The following is a 25,792-nucleotide window of genomic DNA, read 5'->3' on the forward strand; positions in this document are numbered from 1 at the left end:
GCATATGTATATACTGTACTCTACATCATCGACTGCATCCTTATGTAACACATGTATCACTAGCCACTTTAACTATGCCACTTTGTTTACTTTGTCTACACACTCATCTCATATGTATATACTGTACTCGATACCATCTACTGTATGCTGCTCTGTACCATCACTCATTCATATATCCTTATGTACATGTTCCTTATCCCCTTACACTGTGTATAAGACAGTAGTTTTGGAATTGTTAGTTAGATTACTTGTTGGTTATCACTGCATTGTCGGAACTAGAAGCACAAGCATTTCGCTACACTCGCATTTAACATCTGCTAACCATGTGTATGTGACAAATAAAATTTGATTTTGATTTGATTTGAACATTTTATTTCTAGAGTGTACCGGACCATACCGCCTTACTTTCACCCCTGTATTCAGTGAAGTATATACATCTTGCGGGTTTTATCAGCTAAATATGACATATTCCTCTATTTTATATTTTCTGTCGTTTTAATTAAGAATTCACTTGCATCGCGTGCATTACAAGCGGAAATCTTTTCAGCACCATGGACAGGTTTCTCTGCGCCCTCTGCACGTTTCCCCACTGTGCGCTTCTGCTCTGCCTCGCCAATATGTTAAACCATGCATAAAGGCATCACGAAAACAGCTCATCGTTTCTAGACTACTTTATTCAGAGACCAGATTCATAGTAGCATTGTGCAGATTTACACCTTAACGAATCACTTAGTTTTAACTTCCACAATTGTTTTGTTTTTAGTAAGTATTCTTTTTTTTGCTGTGTTCTGTCATTCCAGTTTCATTAGAGGCATAGCAACACCTTGTGAAACAATAACTGGTTTTCCTTTGTGGACTTAATTAGGACTAATGTGACAGGTTGGGGTAGGTAACTTAAGAGTTCAATATCAGACACTGTCATGCCTTTTCTATCCAGTAGACCTTGATCAGCAGCATCAGCTGTGAGCTGTCCTCCAAAACACTTGCCTTTACTTAAAAAGGAGTCGCCTCATTTACAAGCAGTTTATGCACTTGCACTGACGTCAATTGAGCTATCTTGGATGTATATAACAGGTCAGACAGAGGCGGTCTACTACAATCGCCATTTAGCGGGACTTTTCGTACCGGGTTCTCCAGTGACACTTTTCTAGACTTTCTCGGCACCAGGAGGCGATCAAGTAAGTGGTTCATTTCTCTTTCTTTTGTTGCACATTTTTACTTTGAGAGCTCTGGTGCTGAGTTGAGATGATCAAGGACACAAGAATTAGTTGGTCATTTTTGTATCACGAAAACAATGATTAGGTTCATGTATTTATTTACAAAGCTAAAGAAACCTGTGCATGCTTGTTTCAGTAACGATTGATGTATATTGTGTGCCAATTAACCTCGTCTATGATCTACTTTGTGTATTGCAAGTTTCAATAGGCTACAACAGCCTACTGTTGTTTATTACTGTTTAAGATTGCCTTTAAGCATTTAGTAAGAATGAGCCTATTTGTATTTGCGTTAGACACAATAGCCACATAAGGGCAATTTGATGTTTTAGCGTACTGAGTTTAGTGCTTGTTCCTAATATTTCTACACCTCTCTCCATAACAGGGCACCGTTTTGTTTGTCTGTCCAGCACTATGAAGCCTGCCCCCGTGGTCCTGCTCCTTGCCACTGTTCTCCTCACCTCTCACATCCCCCCCAGTGTTAGTCGACCACAGGACCTAGCCATGTTCAACGGCCACGGCTACAAAAGTCAGCTGGACGAGGTGTTCCAGAAGGCTGGCGACGCAGTTTCCTACCTTATCGGAGAAAATATACTGCGTTATTTGCAGAGAAATCCCCGGTTGCAAACAGGTTTCCCGCCACAGTTTCCCTTTGAGGTGAAGCCCCTAGGCTCGAGGGGTCTTGGTCAGCTGGCGCGCAGTTTTCCGCCCTTTGAGCAGCAGCGCGCGCCTGAGGAGGTTAACAGCCTGGAAGACTTCGTGGAATTGACCAAGAGAAACGACGATCCACCGATCTCCATCGACCTCACTTTCCACCTGCTGAGAAATATGATCGAAATGGCGCGGATCGAGAGCCAGAAGGAGCAAGCAGAGTTGAACCGCAAGTATCTAGATGAAGTTGGAAAGTGATACCAAGTGTAATCTACGAGGGAGAAAATATCTCACGTAAAAAAAAGCCCCTGGTACTCTCCCACGAAATAGTTTCGATGTTTCTTTGCATTTAACCTTTGGTTTCTCTGTCATTCCTCATGCTTCAACCTGTGCGTAAAAGGAACTTAACCACCTATCCAAAAAGTATTTCAAAATCAACGGGCTATAAAACGATTGACTACCAGTCTACCAAGACCACAGCTACAGTGTACTCATAGTGGACGACTGGAATACTATTCTTTGAGATATGGCATAGAGTGTGAATACTTCGCATTTCACAACTCTATTCTCACCTTTGAATGTCCGGAACATTGTAGTAGGCCTAAAACAATAATATTGTCAGAATCAAATCGGGTTATAAGTTGCCCTAATGTGGAATAAGTGCAACATGTTTATTAGTCAAAAGTAGGGAGCCAACTAAGATTTGATGTCAACAGTAGCATAAATGGTTACTACAAAGTTAATAACAATCACAGATAGCCTAATCATTGAAGTTTCCAGAAATAAATATAACAATGTTGACAATCTCTATAGCCCTATAACACATTACCAAAGAAAAATGATGCTGTGTAAATTGTTATTGGCGATCCTCTTACGATCTTTAATGGTCAGTTGTTTGATGGCAGGTAGCCGAGTGGTTAAGAGGTCACTGGTTTGAATCCCTGAGCCGACTAGGTGAACAATCTGTCGATGTGCCCGTGAGCAAGGCACTTAACCCGAATTGCTCCTGTAAGTCGCTCAGAATAAGAGTCTGCTAAATGACTAAAATGTAAAATGTTGATCATTGCTACATTTACATTATGCCACATATTTTGTTTATGGTTATTTTCAATTTGCCCTTGTTTTGTTAGCTCACTTGGCAGACAGCCATCCAGCCAGGAGAAGAAGCCTTTTCACATTAATCCAGGTATGGCAGCGTTTCCCAAACCCGGTCCTGGGGATCTAAAGGGGTGTGCATTTTAGTTTTTGCCCTGCACTACAAAGCTGATTCAGATGATCAAAGCTTGATGATGAGTTCATTATTTAAATCAGCTGTGTGGTGTTAGGGCAAAAACCAAAACGTGCAAGCCCTGGGAAAAGTTTGGGAAATGCTGAGGTATGGGGTCTGCCAGTGCCCAAGCTTTTTTGTGATACAACTAATATCCAATTTAATCTGGGACTAGGTGAACATATCCTATACTTTACACCCCCCCCCCCCCTTTATTATATGTTTGTCTGAGTGAACTGTCCTCTGTAGTACAGCATGCTTACCTTAAATAATAAAACAAGAAAATGCTTAATTTTATGTAGACTGCTTTGTCAAACCCTAATCATCTGGACATATCTTATGATCCCATGGTTTAGCAGTAAAGAAAAGCTTTTTTGCCATTTATATTTTGTAATAAAAAAGTTCTGAAAAAAATTATATTGACTCTGTCATAGTCTCTCACAGTAGTGAATGTAGTAAAGGAAACTATTCTGCTGACTTGTAAGACATTATAGTCATGCTGCTGAGGTTCCTCTTGCCCATTCAAATACAAAACCTGAGTAGTAAACTCTGGCTGAACACTCATTGCAAAACCTCTATGGCCTAACAGTCATTGCAGTCTTCACCTTTAACTCTCATTAAACAGTTACCTTTACAGCAGTTGCCTGTCTTCTTTGTAAATGCTTAACGTGGAAGCCTACATAATAGTGTAATGCTTGCTGTGAACTTGTAAGAGGCCGTCAAAATGGCCCCCGACATGGTGTTTCTACTATACGGCTCAGCTCTGTCAGACAGCTCTGTCAGACTGTCAGTATGGTGGAATTCTGCTGCCTTGTTCCTTGTTGTGTTAACACCATAAAGATACATTCAATTACTGATCCCTCTGGAATCAAAGTAGCAGCCGTAGCTCTGGGTCAGGGTTGGCAGTGCAAACATTTCCTCCGAAAAGGAGACGGAAGATATCACAATGAAATGTATGTTTATTTCTATAAAATGATGTAAACAGACTAAAAAGTGCATATACTATACCATCGGAGCATTCAGTTCTCCTCATAACCTTTTAGAAGTGCAGCTTACAGTTGATTCGGTCTCTATAATATTAGTCCTACTTTTTTCTTCAAGGCACTTGTGGAACTCTTGTCAAAGTAAAGTCTGTTGAAGAGGAAGTAGCAGGATAATCACAAGCACTAGATGGAGTGTTAGGTGAGGAAAAACAACAATATTCTTCCTACTTCACAACATGCACAATTCAAACCAACAGTGGGATACATTTCAGTGGATTATACTTAGCTTATCAAATGTACACACAATACACAGGCTTTTGTACATATATCTGATGTGGGTGGCGAGGGAGGCCTTCAACTGTGTGATGTTTGAGCTTTATTCTCTATTGTAGATCTGTAATTCACTCAATGTAAATACTGTGGACAGCAAAACCAGTTGACAGCCGAATGGTAAAGGCAAACATCAATACTCTGGATGGATGTGCGCAGGGGATTACCATAAACCCTCTTAAGTAGTCCTTTCTTGACTGGAAAAACCTTGATTAAAACAAAAGAGGAGATTGATTAATGTGAGTTGAGCATGACAATCTCATACCATCACCACTGTCTTCATTTCCTGTTGGACTGGGTTTATTTTTGAAGTCAAAATTAAACGGGGGCACCAAGTGGGAGAAGAGAGGACACTGTGTTTTGTCTCTTGACATGAATATACTATGACTCTCCTCATTACATAGTGGAGGGAGATTCTCTGCTTCCGGCTGTTAGAGATTCCGTGTAATTGTGTTAATGTCCTTCGGAAATGTTAAATTTGCTCCACAGTTTTAAGCAATGTCTACTATAGTTTCCCCTTAGATTCTATGAGTCAGAGATATGAAAACCCCACTCAGTTAACCCCTTCCAGTACTGTACATATCATGGACATTCTGTTCTGTATCATCCCTAAAATAGTGTGAAGAATTATTGCTGGAACAGATTGTTGCCAGAAAACTGTGTCAACCTCAGATCACTGGTGGCCGACACGGATCAATCTCCATTCATAGTCAGGGAACTCTTGCTGTGGTGAGCGTGCACACACACACACCCCATCAATTACTCCCAGCTCTGTCTCGCCTCTCGTGTGTGTCCCCTCCCTCTCCACCCGTTCCCGCAATCAGAGGTCGACAGCCCCGGGGGCAACGTTAGCTCATGTGAGCACCCAGGCTCAGGGCCATATATCCACAACAACCCCATCACAAGCAGGGGCAATAGTTATTTATAACTATTATAAGTAATGACACAGGTTACAGAAACATGGCTCAGATCAGTGTTTTCACTATTTTCTACATTGGAGAATAATAGTGAAGACATCAAAACTATTAAATAACACATATTGAATCATGTAGTAACCAACAAAGTGTTCAACAAATCTAAATATATTTTATATTTGAGATTCTTCAAAGTAGCCACCCTTTGCCTTGATGACAGCTTTGCACTCTCTTGGCATTCTCTCAACTAGCTTCATCAGGTAGTCACCTGGAATGCATTTCAATTAATAGGTGTACCTTGTTAAAAGTTAAATAGTGGAATTTATTTCCTTAATGCATTTGAGCCAGAGGGTAAGTTCATTAGAGCTACCAGCCTCAGAAATTGCAGCCCAAATAAATGCTTCACAGAGTTCAAGTAACAGACACATCTCAACATCAACTGTTCAGAGGAGACTGCGTGAATCAGGCCTTCATGGTCAAATTGCTATTAAAGAAACTACTACTAATGGACACCAAAAATAAGAAGAGACTTGCTTTGATGTTAAAGTGACGCTGTGAGACCGAAAGGTCCCCTGGCCCTAGGATCGTTACACTATTGGAGGTAGCAATGGAAATATGGAATTACTTTATCACTGAGAGGAGAAAGAATGCCTGGTCTCTCCATTTGAAATGAGTTGGCTGTGGGGTAAACAAGACAAGTGATCCATCCATATTCTAAATATTAAACACTTGATTTCAGCCTTTACAGATATGTTTAAGACTGATGTCAGAAGGAACAATATAACTATATTTAACAGCCTTTGTGTTTGAAGCCTAAATGTTGTAAATGTGTGTAAGGGAATAAAGCACGGGAGCAGCATAGCATGGTTTTTCTTTCTTTGACCCTTTTCAACTAGTATCGCCCATAGTCTACATTCCCTGTTGCCAGGAATGCTAATTCCTCACCCAGATCATAACCATCCTCCCCGTCCTTTTCCTGGAAACCTGCAACCACACAGAGAGCACCACATTAAGACAGACCAGCAAAAACAAGGGAAATAGCCTTGAAAGTGCAATTGAAAATAGTTTTGGGTTAATGTTCGGAGCTGAACATGCATCAGTGCCCTGAGGCTAGAGTCATGTATAGAGAAACATTATTGACTAAACTCTCCATATATGGTCATATTGTACTACCTGAGGCCCTAACTGTGTTGAAGTCAATGGTCCTCAGCATGTCTGCCACATTTGCTGTGTTGATGACAAAATGGGCCATGCTCTCGTAGCCCGGCTCTGGACATTCCATACTGGACACCTTGGCAGTGGTGCTGATCCTTAAAAGGACACAGTGGTGAGGTCACAGTTCAGAGACAAACAAATAAGAGGTGACAGACAGCAACGTCCTCTGTACCCCTGTGGCTGGTAGTGACGCAGGCTGGTTGGGTCTGCTCGATAACTCTACAGGTGGAGAGCTCCATTATAATGTATTAGCTATCAGCAGCCAGCAATCAGACATAACTTCAAATCACACGCATCTTCTATGCAGTTACTTTAGCTTTACAGTCAATGCAATTGGTGTGTTTGTGTTAGTGAATGTAATGCAATTTGTGACTTTCCAGCTAAACACCCCATATGAAGCAGAATGGAACACTAAACAGACGAAAACAAGAATTTGACTTACTGTTTAAATATATCCTTGATGCTCTGTGGAGAAAATAAACGATGGGTAGGCTATTACATTTAGTTTAATTTCCAGCACTTCATTTCAGAGGTCAATTAGTGCTATATCTAAACCAGAATGAGTTTAAAACATGCTCCTGCCACCATCCTAACACTCGCTGCTAGCGCTACCTGTAAACTGGTTGACTAAACCAACGGCTTGCAAGCATGAACAATGAGGGAGGTGAATAAAGAGACACTTCAGTTACGAGCTTTACTCAATCTGTAGCTCTTTATAAAGCCAGGGACCTGAGTGGAGGAGAGGAGTAGAGCCAGGGACCTGAGTGGAGAGGAGTAGACCAAGGGACCTGAGTGGAGGAGAGGAGTAGAGCAGGGGCCTGAGTGGAGGAGAGGAGTAGAGCAGGGGCCTGAGTGGAGGAGAGGAGTAGAGCAGGGACCTGAGTGGAGAGGAGTAGACCAAGGGACCTGAGTGGAGGAGAGGAGTAGAGCAGGGGCCTGAGTGGAGGAGAGGAGTAGAGCAGGGGCCTGAGTGGAGGAGAGGAGTAGAGCAGGGACCTGAGTGGAGAGGAGTAGACCAAGTGACCTGAGTGGAGGAGAGGAGTAGAGCAGGGGCCTGAGTGGAGGAGAGGAGTAGGTCAGGGGCCTGAGTGGAGGAGAGGAGTAGAGCAGGGACCTGAGTGGAGAGGAGTAGACCAAGGGACCTGAGTGGAGGAGAGGAGTAGAGCAGGGGCCTGAGTGGAGGAGAGGAGTAGAGCAGGGGCCTGAGTGGAGGAGAGGAGTAGAGCAGGGGCCTGAGTGGAGGAGAGGAGTAGAGCCAGGGACCTGAGTGGAGAGGAGTAGACCAAGGGACCTGAGTGGAGGAGAGAAGTAGAGCAGGGGCCTGAGTGGAGGAGAGAAGTAGAGCAGGGGCCTGAGTGGAGGAGAGGAGTAGAGCAGGGGCCTGAGTGGAGGAGAGGACTGCTGGATGGATGGGGACATGAATGGTACCATCTATCTCTCCCCTAGCTGGGGTTTTAACTACCATCTGTCTGCAGCAGGAGCACGTCATCCAACCTGGCTCTGTTCCAAGGACAGTATTGATGGCCAGGGGGCCAGAGGTCAAAGAATGAGGCAGGTGTCAGTAAACGACAGCAAAAAAACAACAATGTTATTAATTTGTTGTCAGCAGTACAGTTACAGTCACGAACGGTCTGGATAACATAAAAACCGCCAAACCAACTCTGCTAGGGCAAGTAAATTCATAAATTATTCTGCACTCTGGCACACTCAGACAGGAGTGTTCTGAAATCAGAGTAGATAGCCAGAATTAACCATGTCCATTGAGAACGCACAACAACTATACAGCTAAAAATGATGTGAACAACCAAGTCAAAAGAAGTTGGGTAGTTAGATAGCATATAGTTAATATTCTGCTTGGCAAGTTCGATGTATTATTAGTAACCAACTAACGTTAGATAACTAGCTAACACACCAGTAAATACTGCTGTGTAACGCAAAACTGTTCGTAAGGATAGCGTAGCTAACTAACTGTCAGCCAACATAACATGTAACGTAACTTATTTGAAAAGTCATTACTTTTTTAATTAGTTAAAACAATGAATTTGTATGCACTCTCGTCAGACTTCGCCTGCATATTTTCCGGCATTTTTTCAATTCTGAAAACGTTGTGAAGCGAGGCCCATTTTCTGAAGAATTGCTTTATGGACCCCTAAGAGCACAGAAATAGTGTCCACTGCGTGTATACAGTACCAGTCAAAAGTTTGGACACCTACTCGTTCCAAGGTTTTTCTTTCTTTTCTTTTTTATTTACTGTTTTCCACATTGTAGAATTATAGTGAAGACATCAAAACTATGATATAACACATGGAATCATGTAGTAACCAAAAAAGTGTTAAATAAATGAAAACATATTCTTCAAAGTAGCCACCCTTTGGCCTTGATGACAGCTTTGCACACTCTTGGCATTCTCTCAACCAGCTTCACGAGGTAGTCACCTGTAAGGCATTTCAATTAACAGGTGTGCCTTGTTAAAAGTTCATTTGTTGAATTTCTTTCCTTCTTAATATATTTGAGCCAATCAGTTGTGTTGTGACATGGTAGGGTTGTTATACAGAAGATAGCCCTATTTGGTAAAAGACAAAGTCCATATTATGGCAAGTACAGCTCAAATAAGCAAATAAAAACGACAGTCCATCATTACTTTAAGAAATTTAGGTCAGTCAATACAGAAAATTTAAAGAACTTTGAAAGTTTCTTCAAGTGCAGTCGCAAAAACCATCAAGCGCTATGATGAAACTGGCTCTCATGAGGACCGTCACAGGACAGGAAGATCCTGAGTTACCTCTGGTGCATAGGATAAGTTTATTAGAGTTACCAGCCTCAGAAATTGCAGCCCAAATAAATGCTTCACAGAGTTCAAGTAACAGACACATCTCAACATCAACTGTGCAGAGGAGACTGCGTGAATTAGGCCTTCATGGTCGAATTGCTGCAAAAAAACTACTACTAAAGGACACCAATAAGAAGAAGAGTCTTGCTTGGGCCAAGAAACACGAGCAATGGACATTAGACCGGTGGAAATCTGTCCTTTGGTCTGATGAGTCCAAATTTGAGATTTTTGGTTCCAACCGCCGTCTCTTTGTGAGACGCAGAGTAGGTGAACGGATGATCTCCGCATATGTGGTTCCCACTGTGAAGCACGGAGGACGAGGTGTGATGGTGTGGGAGTGCTTTGCTGGTGACACTTGTCTGTGATTTATTTAGAATTCAAGGCACGTTTAACCAGCATGGCTACCACAGCATTCTGCATCCCATCTGGTTTGCGCTTATTGGGACTATCATTTGTTTTTCAACAGAACAATGACCCAACACAACTCTAGGCTGTGTATGGGATATTTGATTAAGAAGGAGAGTGATGGAGTGCTGCATCAGATGACCTGGCCTCCACAATCACCCGACCTCAACCCAATTGAGATGGTTTGGGATGAATTGGACCGCAGAGTGAGGGAAAAGCAGCCAACAAGTGCTCATCAACTCCTTCAAGACTGTTTGGAAAAGTATTCCAGGTGAAGCTAGTTGAGAGAATGCAAAGCTGCCATCAAGGCAAAGAATGGCTATTTTGAAGAATCTCAAATATAATATATACAGTCGGGCAAAAAAGTATTTAGTCAGCCACCAATTGTGCAAGTTCTCTCACTTAAAAAGATGAGAGGCCTGTAATTTTCATCATAGGTACACTTAAACTATGACAGACAAAATTATATTTAAAAAATCCAGAAAATCACATTGTAGGATTTTTAATGAATTTATTTGCAAATTATGGTGGAAAATAATTATTTGGTCAATAACAAAAGTTTATCTCAATACTTTGTTATATACCCTTTGTTGGCAATGACAGAGGTCAAATGTTTTCTGTAAGTCTTCACAACAGCATGACATTGAACCCATCTTTTTGATTTGGCTACTTTGAAGAATATATTTTCATTTATGTAACACTTTTTTGGTTACCACATGATTCCATATGTGTTATTTCATAGTTTTGAGGACTTCACTATTATTCTACATTATTCTAGATAATATTAAAAATAAAGAAAAAACCTGGAATGAGTAGGTGTGTCCAAACTTTTGACTGGTACTGTACTTCGTACTTTGGTGAATTTATTACGACATCCAGTAGCTTTTAGCATACTAACTCTATCTATACTATGACCAATAAGCATACTACATTTACGTCACAAATAGTATGGTTAGTGCGGTTAGTATGTGTATTCGAACACAGCTAACATATTTTCCTTTTCCTTTCTGTAACATGATTCTAATCTGTGCAAGGTTGATGGTCACAAGACTTGTATGCTTGACCAGAATGTTATGGACAGTTCTCCTATCTGCTGATAGTGCTGGTGCCAGTCTAAAGGTGTCTGTTCCGAGGACACACTGGTTATTATTCTGTGAGACTGTGTGATTCACTGCTTTGTGTTATGTCTTTAGTTATGCGTTTCCAGAACATATGATTAGGATATGAGGGCCTGCTTAGAGAGGCTCGTGAGACATCTGCTCTGCTTTCGTGCAGGAGGTATCTCCCTGTTGCAACTTGTATTAAACCACATATATTTTGGATTTACTTTACCAATGACTGCTCTCCCTTTCACCTGGAAATTCCTCTTTACAGTGTGTGATCAGAGAACCACAGGACCAGAGTTCCCATAGACATTGATCACACAACTGATCCTATTACACTACTTTGTTGAGGATCCCCTGACTCATAGGCTACCTGTAGGGCTACTGATCCTAAGACAGTGAAACATTACCTACCTGCAGGAACAACTTTTCTGCTCAATAATTTACATCTAAAGTTACATCTGACCATTATTCTATTCCATTACATGACATACTGGTACATAGCCTAGGTCCAGTTACTGAGGCCAGACAGTGTACCTAGGTTCAGTGCTAGTGTTCCATCCATAGTGCTTACCTGTAAGAACACGGCCATCTGTGGTTCCTCCATGGACTGGATGGCTGTCTCCACCAGCTTGACGGCTCCCTCCAGGTGGTCTCCGTGGCGACGCATGAGGGAGCGGATGTAGTCCAGCTTGTCATCCTGCTGGCGGCTGATCATACCCACCAACTCCTTCTTCCTCTCCTCCAGGATGGCATACAGCCCGTCAAACTTATCACACAGACTCTGCTTCTGACGACGGCCATTCTCCTGCACACATACACCCATTAGTAACACCTAATAATAACTTGAATAAGCCCTTATACATTTTTTCAATATATATATATTTATTAATAGTTTATAAATAATGTATTAATACTTATTGATGCTAGTTATTACAATACAACAGGTTGTTCACAGTGATGTGTGTGGTGACTCCACAGTGAGCTTTGTGACTGTGAGGTGAGAGGTCTGAGTGGTTGTAGTGGGTAACATTCTCACCTGGATGGACCTGCAGGTCTCCTCCATCTGAGAGAGGAGGGCCTGGATACGGTCGTTCCCAGCCACCAAGATGGCGATGCCGTCACTCAGCTCAGTCTGCAGCCAATCAACATAACATGATGGGTTAAAATCTGTACTCACTTCACCAGTGGTCACCAACCCCTAATCCTGGAGGGCTATAGGATATGAAGGCTTTTGTTCCATCCCTCAGCTGACACTTTAGGTAGTAGTTCACACAATTGTGATGATAGATTGAAGATTTAAATATCGAAAGTGTTGTTTTTTTAACAATGCATAAAACATTAGCTGAAGCTGAAGTTGCTCGTTAACCTTCCTCGTCTGTATTTGTAATGAATGATTCATAGTGAGCGAGTGAGCAATGAATGCAAGGCACATTTGTCACCAAAGCCACCTGATGTTATAGTCCATTCAAACATACTTATTTTAGCTTATGAAAGTAGATACAGCAAATATGTAACGTGTATGTATCATGTTTGTGTGGGTGGCTTCCCCTTCAGTATTACTCAGGCACATTATCCATCCTTAACAAGTGACCTTCACTTTGATATTAGTCACCGTTCACTTGGATCCTGTAGCGGTAAGTTGCAGTCTTAGAAAGAAAAGGTGCTATCTAGAACCTAAAAGGGTTATTTGGCTGTCCCCATAGGAGAACCCTTTGAATAACAATACTCAACAAAACTATAAATACAACATGCAACATTTTCAACAGTTTTACCGAGTTGCAGTTCAAATAAGAAAATCAGTCAATTTAAATAAATTCATTAGGTCTTAATCTATGGATTTCACATGACTGGGCAGGGGCGCATCCATGGGTAGGCCTGGGAGGGCATAGGCCCACCCACTTGGGATCCAGGCCAATCTGAATTAGTTTTTCCCCACAAAAGGGCTTTATTACAGACAGAAATACTCCTCAGTTTCATCAACTGTCCAGATGGCTGGTCTCAGACAATCCTGCAGGTGAAGAAGCCGGATGTGGAGCTCCTGGGCTGGCGTGGTTAGACGTGGTCTGTGGTTGTGAGGCTGTTTGCACGTACTTCCAAATTCTCTTAAATAACGTTGGAGGCAGCTTATGGTAGATGAATTAACATTAAATTATCTGGAAACAGCTCTGGTGAACATTTCCGCCATCTGCATGCCAATTGTATGCTTCTTCAAAACTTGAGACATCAGTGGCATTGCGTTGTGTGATATAACTGCACATTTTGGAGTGGACTTTTACTGTCCCCAGTACAAGGTTCACCTGTGTAATGCTTATGCTGTTTAATCAGCTTCTTGACTTGCCACACCTGTCAGGTGGATGGATTATCTTGGCAAAGGAGAAATGCTCAGTAACAGGGATGTCAACAAATTTGTGCACAGAATGTGAGAGAAATAAGCTTTTTGTGTGTGCGGAACATTTTGTCGATCTTTTATTTCAGCTTATGAAACATGTGACCAACACTTTGCATGTTGCATTCATATACAGTATGTTTTTGGTTCTTTTTCAGTTCCATATACAGTGCATTCATACAGTCTCACAGAATAATAACCAGTGTGTCCTCGGAACAGACACCTTTAGACTGGCACCAACACTATCAGCAAATAGGAGAACTGTCCATAACATTTATACCTGGATCTCGCAGCTAGCTAGCTGCTATTCGTGTGACTATTGGCTTACATCGATTCCGGAGCAAACATCAATTATTCCAGAGCTAGCCAGCTGAAGTTCCATCAGTCACTCCTGGGCTACAATCACCTATCCCGACCCGTTTTACTGCCAACGCGGAGCCCCACCGGGCCTTCACAACTGGACTACTGACGTTATCTGCCTGAGGGAGTTATCCAGCTGGCTTCTCCGTCACGACATTACCTGAAACCCATCTGCGGTCCGCTAATCGTTAGCTGTCTTATCGGCTGCTATCTGAATAGACCACTATAACTATATCAATTATTTTTGCGAATTGGATTGATCCCCTACCCCACGGAACCCCACTAATCCTACCGACGGAAACACACGAGGTGGCTAAAAACAGACCTCCATCCTATGCTAGCTTGCTACCGATGGCCCGGCTAGCTGTCTGAATCGCCGTGACCCCAACCAACCTCACTACTCACTGGACCCTTATGATCACTCGACTAAGCATGCCTCTCCTTAATGTCAAAATGCCTGGTCCATTACTGTTCTGGTTAGTGATTATTGGCTTATTTCATTGTAGAGCCTCTAGTCCTGCTCACTATACCTTATCCAAACTAATAGTTCCACCACCCACACATGCGATGACATCTCCTGGTTTCAATGATGTTTCTAGAGACAATATCTCTCTCATCATCACTCAATACCTAGGTTTACCTCCACTGTATTCACATCCTACCATACCTTTGTCTGTACATTATACCTTGAAGCTATTTTATCGCCCCCAGAAACCTCCTTTTACTCTCTGTTCCAGACCTTCTAGACGACATTACATAACATTTACATTTAAGTCATTTAGCAGACGCTCTTATCCAGAGCGACTTACAAATTGGTGCATTCACCTTATGACATCCAGTGGAACAGTCACTTTACAATAGTGCATCTAAATCTTAAAGGGGGGGGGGGGGGTGAGAGGGAATACTTATCCTATCCTAGGTATTCCTTAAAGAGGTGGGGTTTCAGGTGTCTCCGGAAGGTGGTGATTGACTCCGCTGTCCTGGCGTCGTGAGGGAGTTTGTTCCACCATTGGGGGGGCCAGAGCAGCGAACAGTTTTGACTGGGCTGAGCGGGAGCTGTACTTCCTCAGTGGTAGGGAGGCGAGCAGGCCAGAGGTGGATGAACGCAGTGCCCTTGTTTGGGTGTAGGGCCTGATCAGAGCCTGGAGGTACTGAGGTGCCGTTCCCCTCACAGCTCCGTAGGCAAGCACCATGGCCTTGTAGCGGATGCGAGCTTCAACTGGAAGCCAGTGGAGAGAACGGAGGAGCGGGGTGACGTGAGAGAACTTGGGAAGGTTGAACACCAGACGGGCTGCGGCGTTCTGGATGAGTTGAAGGGGTTTAATGGCACAGGCAGGGAGCCCAGCCAACAGCGAGTTGCAGTAATCCAGACGGGAGATGACAAGTGCCTGGATTAGGACCTGCGCCGCTTCCTGTGTGAGGCAGGGTCGTACTCTGCGGATGTTGTAGAGCATGAACCTACAGGAACGGGCCACCGCCTTGATGTTGGTTGAGAACGACAGGGTGTTGTCCAGGATCACGCCAAGGTTCTTAGCGCTCTGGGAGGAGGACACAATGGAGTTGTCAACCGTGATGGCGAGATCATGGAACGGGCAGTCCTTCCCTGGGAGGAAGAGCAGCTCCGTCTTGCCGAGGTTCAGCTTGAGGTGGTGATCCGTCATCCACACTGATATGTCTGCCAGACATGCAGAGATGCGATTCGCCACCTGGTCATCAGAAGGGGGAAAGGAGAAGATTAGTTGTGTGTCGTCTGCATAGCAATGATAGGAGAGACCATGTGAGGTTATGACAGAGCCAAGTGACTTGGTGTATAGCGAGAATAGGAGAGGGCCTAGAACAGAGCCCTGGGGGACACCAGTGGTGAGAGCGCGTGGTGAGGAGACAGATTCTCGCCACGCCACCTGGTAGGAGCGACCTGTCAGGTAGGACGCAATCCAAGCGTGGGCCGCGCCGGAGATGCCCAACTCGGAGAGGGTGGAGAGGAGGATCTGATGGTTCACAGTATCGAAGGCAGCCGATAGATCTAGAAGGATGAGAGCAGAGGAGAGAGAGTTAGCTTTAGCAGTGCGGAGCGCCTCCGTGATACAGAGGAGAGCAGTCTCAGTTGAATGACTAGTCTTGAAATCTGACTGATTTGGATCAAGAAGGTTATTCAGAGAGAGATAGCGGGAGAGCTGGCCAAGGACGGCACGTTCAAGAGTTTTGGAGAGAAAAGAAAGAAGGGATACTGGTCTGTAATTGTTGACATCGGAGGGATCGAGTGTAGGTTTTTTCAGAAGGGGTGCAACTCTCGCTCTCTTGAAGACGGAAGGGACGTAGCCAGCGGTCAGGGATGAGTTGATGAGCGAGGTGAGGTAAGGGAGAAGGTCTCCGGAAATGGTCTGGAGAAGAGAGGAGGGGATAGGGTCAAGCGGGCATGTTGTTGGGCGGCCGGCCGTCACAAGACGCGAGATTTCATCTGGAGAGAGAGGGAGAAAGAGGTCAGAGCACAGGGTAGGGCAGTGTGAGCAGAACCAGCGGTGTCGTTTGACTTAGCAAACGAGGATCGGATGTCGTCGACCTTCTTTTCAAAATGGTTGACGAAGTCGTCTGCAGAGAGGGAGGAGGGGGGGAGGAGGATTCAGGAGGGAGGAGAAGGTGGCAAAGAGCTTCCTAGGGTTAGAGGCAGATGCTTGGAATTTAGCGTGGTAGAAAGTGGCTTTAGCAGCAGAGACAGAGGAGGAAAATGTAGAGAGGAGGGAGTGAAAGGATGCCAGGTCCGCAGGGAGGCGAGTTTTCCTCCATTTCCGCTCGGCTGCCCGGAGCCCTGTTCTGTGAGCTCGCAATGAGTCATCGAGCCACGGAGCGGGAGGGGAGGACCGAGCCGGCCTGGAGGATAGGGGACATAGAGAGTCAAAGGATGCAGAGAGGGAGGAGAGGAGGGTTGAGGAGGCAGAATCAGGAAATAGGTTGGAGAAGGTTTGAGCGGAGGGAAGAGATGATAGGATGGAAGAGGAGAGAGTAGCGGGGGAGAGAGAGCGAAGGTTGGGACGGCGCGATACCATCCGAGTAGGGGCAGTGTGGGAGGTGTTGGATGAGAGCGAGAGGGAAAAGGATACAAGGTGGTGGTCGGAGACTTGGAGGGGAGTTGCAATGAGGCTAGTGGAAGAACAGCATCTAGTAAAGATGAGGTCGAGCGTATTGCCTGCCTTGTGAGTAGGGGGGGAAGGTGAGAGGGTGAGGTCAAAAGAGGAGAGGAGTGGAAAGAAGGAGGCAGAGAGGAATGAGTCAAAGGTAGACGTGGGGAGGTTAAAGTCGCCCAGAACTGTGAGAGGTGAGCCGTCCTCAGGAAAGGAGCTTATCAAGGCATCAAGCTCATTGATGAACTCTCCGAGGGAACCTGGAGGGCGATAAATGATAAGGATGTTAAGCTTGAAAGGGCTGGTAACTGTGACAGCATGGAATTCAAAGGAGGCGATAGACAGATGGGTAAGGGGAGAAAGAGAGAATGACCACTTGGGAGAGATGAGGATCCCGGTGCCACCACCCCGCTGACCAGAAGCTCTCGGGGTGTGCGAGAACACGTGGGCGGACGAAGAGAGAGCAGTAGGAGTAGCAGTGTTGTCTGTGGTGATCTATGTTTCTGTTAGTGCCAAGAAGTTGAGGGACTGGAGGGAGGCATAGGCTGAGATGAACTCTGCCTTGTTGACCGCAGATCGGCAGTTCCAGAGGCTACCGGAGACCTGGAACTCCACGTGGGTTGTGCGCGCTGGGACCACCAGATTAGGGTGGCCGCGGCCACGCGGTGTGGAGCGTTTGTATGGTCTGTGCAGAGAGGAGAGAACAGGGATAAACAGACACATAGTTGACAGGCTACAGAAGAGGCTACGCTAATGCAAAGGAGATTGGAATGACAAGTGGACTACACGTCTCGAATGTTCAGAAAGTTAAGCTACGTAGCAAGAATCTTATTGACTAAAATGATTAAAATGATACAGTACTGCTGAAGTAGGCTAGCTGGCAGTGGGTGCGTTGTTGACACTACACTAATCAAGTCGTTCCGTTGAGTGTAATAGCTTCTGCAGTGCTGCTATTCGGGGGCTAGCTGGCTAGCTAGTAGTGTTGTTTACGTTACGTTGCGTTAAAATAACGACAATAGCTGGCTAGCTAACCTAGAAAATCACTCTAGACTACACAATTATCTTTGATACAAAGACGGCTATGTAGCTAGCTATGTAGCTAGCTACGATCAAACAAATCAAACCGTTGTACTGTAATGAAATTAAATGAAAATGTGATACTACCTGTGAATGCGACCGGGTTGTGAGTCTATTCGGTAGACGTTGGCTAGCTGTCGGCTAGCTGTTGGCTAGCTGTCGGCTAGCTAGCAGAGTCTCCTACGTTCAGGACGACAAATAGCTGGCTAGCTAACCTCGGTAAATTAAGATAATCACTCTAAGACTACACACTCTAAACCTAAACAACACAATTATCTTGGAACGAAGATACGAAGACAGCAAAGACAGCTATGTAGCTAGCTAACACTACACTAATCAAGTCGTTCAGTTGAGTGTAATAGTTTCTCCAGTGCAGCTAATCAGTGGACGTTAGCTAGCTGGCTAGTGAAGACTACGTTAGGACGGCGAAATACGATAATTACGCAATTATCTTTGATACAAAGACGGCTATGTAGCTAGCTGAGAAGAAATTGCTAAGATTAGACAAATCAAACCGTTGTGCTATAATGAAATATAATGAAATGTAATGAAAAAGTTATACTACCTGCGGGAGCGAAGTGCCGATGGATGCGACCACTCGCTCCAAACCGGAAGCACTGGAAGCACGACCAATTCTCATTGCTTTTAGCCGTACCCTTATCCTACTCCTCCTCTTTTCCTCTGGTGATGTAGAGGTGAATCCAGGCCCTGCAGTGCCTAGCTCCACTCCTATTCCCCAGGGGCTCTCTTTTGATGACTTCTGTAACCGTAATAGCCTTGGTTTCATGCATGTTAACATTAGAAGCCTCCTCCCTAAGTTTGTTTTATTCACTGCTTTAGCACACTCTGCCAACCTGGATGTTCTAGCTGTGTCTGAATCCTGGCTTAGGAAGACCACCAAAGATTCTGAAATTTTCATCCTAAACTACAACATTTTCAGACAAGATAGAACTGCCAAAGGGGGTGATGTTGCAATCTACTGCAAAGGTAGCCTGCAGAGTTCTGTCCTACTATCCAGGTCTGTACCCAAACAATTTGAACTTCTACTTTTAAAAATCCACCTCTCTAAAAACAACTCTCTCACCGTTGCCGCCTGCTATAGACCACCCTCTGCCCCCAGCTGTGCTCTGGACACCATATGTGAACTGATTGCCCCCCATCTATCTTCAGAGCTCGTTCTGCTAGGCGACCTAAACTGGAACATGCTTAATACCCCAGCCATCCTACAATCTAAGCTTGATACCCTCAATCTCACACAAATTTTCAATGAACCTACCAGGTACCTCCCCAAAGCCGTAAACACGGGCATCCTCATAGATATCATCCTAACCAACTTGACCTCTAAATACACCTCTGCTGTCTGCAACCAAGGTCTCAGCGATCACTGCCTCATTGCCTGCATCCTAATGGGTCAGAGGTCAAACGACCTCCACTCATCACTGTCAAACGCTCCCTGAAACACTTCAGCGAGCAGGCCTTTCTAATCGACCTGGCCGGGGTATCCTGGAAGAATATTGATCTCATCCCGTCAGTAGAGGATGCCTGGTTATTTTTTTAAAATGCCTTCCTAACCATCTTAAATAAGCATGCCCCATTCAAGAAATTTAGAACCAGGAACAGATATAGCCCTTGGTTCTCCCCAGACCTGACTGCCCTTAACCAACACAAAAACATCATACGTCGTTCTGCATTAGCATCGAACAGCCCCCGTGATATGCAGCTTTTCAGGGAAGCTAGAAACCATTATACACAGGCAGTTAGAAAAGCCAAGGCTAGCTTTTTCAAGCAGAAATTTGATTCCTGCAACACTAACTCAAAAAGGTTCTGGGACACTGTAAAGCCCATGGAGAATAAGAACACCTCCTCCCAGCTGCCCACTGCACTGAAGATAGGAAACACTGTCACCACTGTTAAATCCACTATAATTGAGAATTTCAATAAGCATTTTTCTACGGCTGGCCATGTTTTCCACCTGGCTACCCCTACCCCGGTCAACAGAACTGCACCCCCCACAGCAACTCTCCCAAATCCAGTCAGCTGATGTTCTGAAAGAGCTGCAAAATCTGGACCCCTACAAATCAGCCGGGCTAGAGAATCTGGACCCTTTCTTTCTAAAATTATCTGCCAAAATTGTTGCCACCCCTATTACTAGCCTGTTCAACCTCTCTTTCATGTCATCTGAGATTCCCAGAGATTGGAAAGCAGCTGCGGTCATCCCCCTCTTCAAAGGGGGGAACACTCTTGACCCAAACTGCTACAGACCTATATCTATCCTACCCTCCCTTTCTAAGGTCTTCGAAAGCCAAGTCAACAAACAGATTACCGACCATTTCGAATCTCACCATACCCTCTCTGCTAAACGATATCTTAACCGCCATCGACAAGAAACATTACTGTGCAGCCGTATTCATTGATCTGTCCAAGGCTTTCGACTCTGTCAATCACCACATCCTCATCGGCAGACTCGACAGCCTTGGTTTCTCAAATGATTGCCTCGCCTGGTTCACCAACTACTTCTCTGATAGAGTTCAGTGCGTCAAATCGGAGGGTCTGCTGTCCGGACCTCTGGCAGTCTCTATAGGGGTGCCACAGGGTTCAATTATTGGACAGACTCTCTTCTCTGTATACATCAATGATGTCGCTCTTGCTGCTGGTGAGTCTCTGATCCACGCAGATGACACCATTCTGTATACTTCTGGCCCTTCTTTGGCCACTGTGTTAACAACCCTCCAGGCAAGCTTCAATGCCATACAACTCTCCTTCCGTGGCCTTCAATTGCTCTTAAATACAAGTAAAACTAAATGCATGCTCTTCAACCAATCGCTACCTGCACCTGCCCGCCTGTCCAACATCACTACTCTGGACGGCTCTGACTTAGAATACGTGGACAACTACAAATACCTAGGTGTCTGGTTAGACTGTAAACTCTCCTTCCAGATCCTCATCAAACATCTCCAATCCAAAGTTAAATCTAGAATTGTCTTCCTATTTCGCAATAAAGCATCCTTCACTCATGCTGCCAAACATACCCTTGTAAAACTGACCATCCTACCAATCCTCAACTTCGGCGATGTCATTTACAAAATAGCCTCCAATAACCTACTCAACAAATTGGATGCAGTCTATCACCGTGCCATCCGTTTTGTCACCAAAGCCCCATATACTACCCACCATTGCGACCTGTACGCTCTCGTTGGCTGGCCCTAGCTTCATACTCATAGCCAAACCCACTGGCTCCATGTCATCTACAAAACCCTGTTAGGTAAAGTCCCCCCTTATCTCAGCTCGCTGGTCACCATAGCATCACCCACCTGTAGCACGCGCTCCAGCAGGTATATCTCTCTGGTCACCCCCAAAACCAATTATTTCTTTGGCCGCCTCTCCTTCCAGTTCTCTGCTGCCAACGACTGGAACAAACTACAAAAATCTCTGAAACTGGAAACACTTATCTCCCTCGCTAGCTTTAAGCACCAGCTGTCAGAGCAGCTCACAGATTACTGCACCTGTACATAGCCCACCTATAATTTAGCTCAAACAACTACCTCTTTCCCTACTGTATTTATTTTGCTCCTTTGCACCCCATTATTTTTATTTCTACTTTGCACATTCTTCCACTGCAAATCTACCATTCCAGTGTTTTACTTACTATATTGTATTTACTTTGCCACCATGGCCTTTTTTTTTGCCTTTACCTCCCTTATCTCACCTCATTTGCTCACATCGCATATAGACTTGTTTCTATTGTATTATTGACTGTATGTTTTTTTTACTCCATGTGAAACTCTGTGTCGTTGTATGTGTCGAACTGCTTTGCTTTATCTTGGCAAGGTCGCAATTGTAAATGAGAACTTGTTTTCAACTTGCCTACCTGGTTAAATAAAGGTGAAATAAAAAAAATAAATACAAAATTAGAAAGTATTCAGATCCCTCGACTTTTTCACATTTTGTTATGTTACAGCCTTATTCTAAAATCGATTAAATAAAACAAATCTGCATCAATGTACACACAATATCCCCTAATGACAAAGCGAAAACAGGTTTTTAAAAATAAAAAACATAAAAACCTTATCTATACATAAGTATTCAGACCCTTTGCTATGAGACTCGAAATTGAGCTCAGGTGCATCCTGTTTCCATTGATGATCTTTGAGATGTTTTTACAACTTGATTGGAATCCACCTGTGGTAAATTCAATTGATTGGACATGATTTGGAAAGGCACATAGCTGTCTATATAAGGTCCTACAGTTGACAGTGCATGTCAGAGCAAAAACCTAGCCATGAGGTCGAAGGAATTGTCCGTAGAGCTCCGAGACAGGATTGTGTCGAGGCACAGATCTGGGGAAGGGTACCAAAAAATGTCTGCAGTATTGAAGGTCCCCAAGAACACAGTGGCCTCCATCATTCTTAAATGGAAGAAGTTTGGAACCACCAAGACTCTTCCTAGAGCTGGCCGCCTGGCCAAACTGAGCAATCGGGGGAGACGGGCCTTGGTCAGGGAGGTCCCCGAGATCCCAATGGTCACTCTGACAGAGCTCCAGAGTACCTCTGTGGAGATGGAAGAACCTTCAAAAAGGACAACCATCTATGCAGCACTCCACTAATCAGGTCTTTATGGTAGAGTGGCCAGACGGAAGCCACTACACAGTAAAAGGAACATGAAAGCCCGCTTGGAGTTTGCCAAAAGGCATCTAAATGACTCGCAGACTATGAGAAACAAGATTCTCTGGTCTGATAAAACAGAGATTGAACTATTTGGCCTGAATGCCAAGTGTCACGTCTGTAGGAAACCGACCACTACAGTGAAGCATGGTGGTAGCAGCATTATGCTATGGGGATGTTTTTCAGTGGCAGGGACTGGGAGACTGGGACTGGGACTGGGAGTCTAGTCAGAATTGAAAGATAAACGGAGCAAAGTATAGAGAGATCCTTGATCCAGGTTCACCTTCCAACAGGACAGCAATCCTAAACAAACAGCCAAGACAACGCAGGAGTGGCTTCGGGACAAGTCTCTGAATGTCCTTGAGGGGCCCAGCCAGAGCCTGGACTTGAACCCGATCGAACATCTCTGGACAGACCTGAAAATAGCTGTGCAGAGACAGAGCCAACCTGACAGAGCTTGACAGGATCTGCAGAGAAGAATGGGAGAAGAAGACTCGAGGTGCCACAGGTGCTTCAACAAAGTACTGAGTAAATGGTCTGAATACTTTTGTATATGTGATATTTAAGTTTTTTATTTTTAATAATTTTGCAAGAATGTTTAGAAACCTGTTTTTGATTTGTCATTATGGGGTATTGTGTGTAGATCGATGAGGGGAAAAAACTATTAATCCATTTTAGAATAAGACTGTAACGTAAGAAGATGTGGAAAAAGTCAAGGGGTCTGAATACTTTCCGAATGCACTGTGTACACAATCTTAGTTGTCGTCGTGCCAGCAGGTTGACAGGGTCATGTGTGTGTGTGTGTTTTTGTGTGTGCGGTGAGATGAAACCCTGCAGTGTAGCCACAACTCAACACATCTGTCTGCTGTCAATACACTTAGCACTCAAAGACAAACCACACACACACACACACACACACACACACACACACACACACACACACACACACACACACACACACACACACACACACACACACACACACACACACACACACACTCACTCACTCACTCACTCACTCACTCACTCACTCACTCACTCACTCACTCACTCACTCACTCACTCACTCACTCACTCACTCACTCACTCACTCTTTAGATAAGGCAGATCACATTTACACACTGGCTCTACACTTTAAATAACATTCAAATCTCTCTCTGGGGGACATAATGAATACAGACAGTGACTATACGTAAGGTGTTATATTGGATAATTACTTTTCAGTATAAGGATGATATAACAGACAGACACAGACTACCAGAAAGGAAGACAGACAATAGAGATATTGAGTGACATCACAATCAGACCCTTGGTCTTGACTCATGGTACTCCATTACCTTCTGTCTCTTGTAGACATTCTGCAGGGGGGCCACCTCACAGTCCTTGTGCTGGCCAAACACTTTACACATTGAGCAGGTGGGCGTCTCACAGCTCAGGCAGTAGATGTTGATCTTCTCCTCGTCATGCTCCTCACACATCAGCTGCTGCTGCTCCACCTTGGTGGGGTTCAGGGGCCTGCAGGGACACAGAAGTAAAGGGACAGCCTCTTAGAAACACACACACAAGCACACACCAATGTGCATATGCACACACACTTTATTTGGCTCTTCTGTCAATGGAACAGGAAATGGGAGCAGCTCTCAAGGCTTCAGATAACCCAGAAGGCATTGGGGGAATTGTACTACTATTGACCATTCATATTTTCTCTAGAGGAATAGCTGACACATAGATATAGAACAATTTACACATTTGCTAAAAGGCATCGAGGAATATCATGTTGAGGGAAACTAGAAAGATTGATCATATAGCTCAAATCGGTGTTAGAGAACCAAAAACACTTCCCTTGATGTAACAATATAATCTTTCATCTTTATTGTGTCAAGACAAGACCTGAACAAGCTGTGATATTGCTGCTACAGGTTTCTAAATGATATCAACACTGGAAAAGACTGCCACCCAGTGGCCTTCTATATAAAATGAGAATGATAAAAGTTCCTGGCCTTACGTTCAACCATAGCCTTACATTCAAACCTGGCCTTACGTTCAATCCTGGCCTTACATTCAACCCTGGCCTTACGTTCAATCCTGGCCTTACGTTCAATCCTGGCCTTACGTTCAATCCTGGCCTTACGTTCAACCCTGGCCTTACGTTCAACCATAGCCTTACATTCAACCCTGGCCTTACGTTCAACCCTGACCTTACGTTCAATCCTGGTCTTACGTTCAACCCTGGCTTAACTCTTACCCTAACCCCTCTAAATAGGGCTCCCCCACCTTCAAATTCCCAATTTAACCTGTGCACCACATGATATAGTGAAAAATATCAGATATTCACTAGGATAACCCAGTGCCACCGACACGGCCTGTTACCAGGGGCTGTGGGTTCTCCTTCTCCGTGGCCAATGTGATTAAGGTATTTAAGCGTGTTAATCCTCGCAAGGCTGCCGGCCCAGACGGCATCCCTAGCCACATCCTCAGAGCATGCGCAGACCAGCTGGCTGGTTTGTTTACGGACATATTAAATCTCTCCCTATCCCAGTCTGCTGTCCCCACATGCTTCAAGATGGCCACCATTGTTCCTGTACCCAAGAAAGGTAACTGAACTAAATGACTATCGCCCCGTAGCACTCACTTCTGTCATCATGAAGTGCTAGGAGAGACTAGTCAAGGATCATATCACCTCTACCTTACCTGTTACTCTAGACCCACTTCAATTTGCTTACCGCCCCAATAGATCCATAGACAATGCAATCGCCATCACACTGCCCTATCCCATCTAGACAATACATATGTAAGACTGCTGTTCATTGACTATAGCTCAGCATTCAACACCATAGAACCCTCCAAGCACATCATTAAGCTCGAGGCCCTGGGACTGAACCCCGCCCTGTGTAACTGGGTCCTGGACTTCCTAATGGGCCACCCCGAGGTGGTGAAGGTAGGAAACAACACCTCGCTGATCCTCAACACTGGGGCCCCACAAGGGTGCGTGCTCAGTCCCCTCCTGCACTCCCTGTTCACCCATGACTGTGTGGCCAAGCACGCCTCTAACTCAATCATCAAGTTTGCAGATGACACAACAGTAGTAGGCATGATTACCAACAATGACGAGACAGGCTACAGGGAGGAGGTGAGGGCTCTGGGAGTGTGGTGCCAGAAAAATAATCTCTACTCAACGTTAACAAAGCAAAGGAGATGATTGTGGACTTCAGGAAACGGCAGAGGGAGCACGCCTCTATCTACATCGACGGGACCACAGTGGAGAAGGTGGAAA

The 25,792-nt window shown here is 44.5% G+C and overlaps 2 protein-coding genes across 3 annotated transcripts in view; one reads left to right on the top strand and one right to left on the bottom strand.

Annotated features, from left to right (window-relative positions):
* The first annotated feature begins 888 nt into the window (after positions 1-888).
* Positions 889-3,536, top strand: LOC123991633 (UI-like). The gene is made up of 2 exons (XM_046293271.1): positions 889-1,178; positions 1,600-3,536. Exon 2 carries the CDS (start codon positions 1,629-1,631, stop codon positions 2,121-2,123), a length of 495 nt encoding a protein of 164 aa, XP_046149227.1. The 5' UTR covers positions 889-1,178; positions 1,600-1,628; the 3' UTR covers positions 2,124-3,536.
* Positions 3,537-4,091: 555 nt separating this feature from the next.
* The window catches only part of LOC123991634 (tripartite motif-containing protein 54-like), a 28,183-nt gene continuing 6,482 nt past the window's right edge, over positions 4,092-25,792 (bottom strand). Inside the window, exons 3-9 of one of the 2 annotated variants that reach the window (XM_046293272.1) lie at positions 23,856-24,033; positions 11,952-12,047; positions 11,487-11,720; positions 7,017-7,039; positions 6,533-6,669; positions 6,305-6,343; positions 4,092-4,652 (exon numbers count right to left, since the gene is read on the bottom strand). In XM_046293272.1, the coding sequence (XP_046149228.1) occupies positions 4,624-4,652; positions 6,305-6,343; positions 6,533-6,669; positions 7,017-7,039; positions 11,487-11,720; positions 11,952-12,047; positions 23,856-24,033 (736 nt within the window). In that variant the 3' untranslated portion in view covers positions 4,092-4,623. The remainder of the gene's footprint in view (positions 4,653-6,304; positions 6,344-6,532; positions 6,670-7,016; positions 7,040-11,486; positions 11,721-11,951; positions 12,048-23,855; positions 24,034-25,792) is intronic. The other variant, XR_006830828.1, reaches the window with a different exon arrangement.

Source organism: Oncorhynchus gorbuscha, linkage group LG12 (genome assembly GCF_021184085.1).
Source record: "Oncorhynchus gorbuscha isolate QuinsamMale2020 ecotype Even-year linkage group LG12, OgorEven_v1.0, whole genome shotgun sequence".
NCBI lineage: Eukaryota > Metazoa > Chordata > Actinopteri > Salmoniformes > Salmonidae > Oncorhynchus > Oncorhynchus gorbuscha.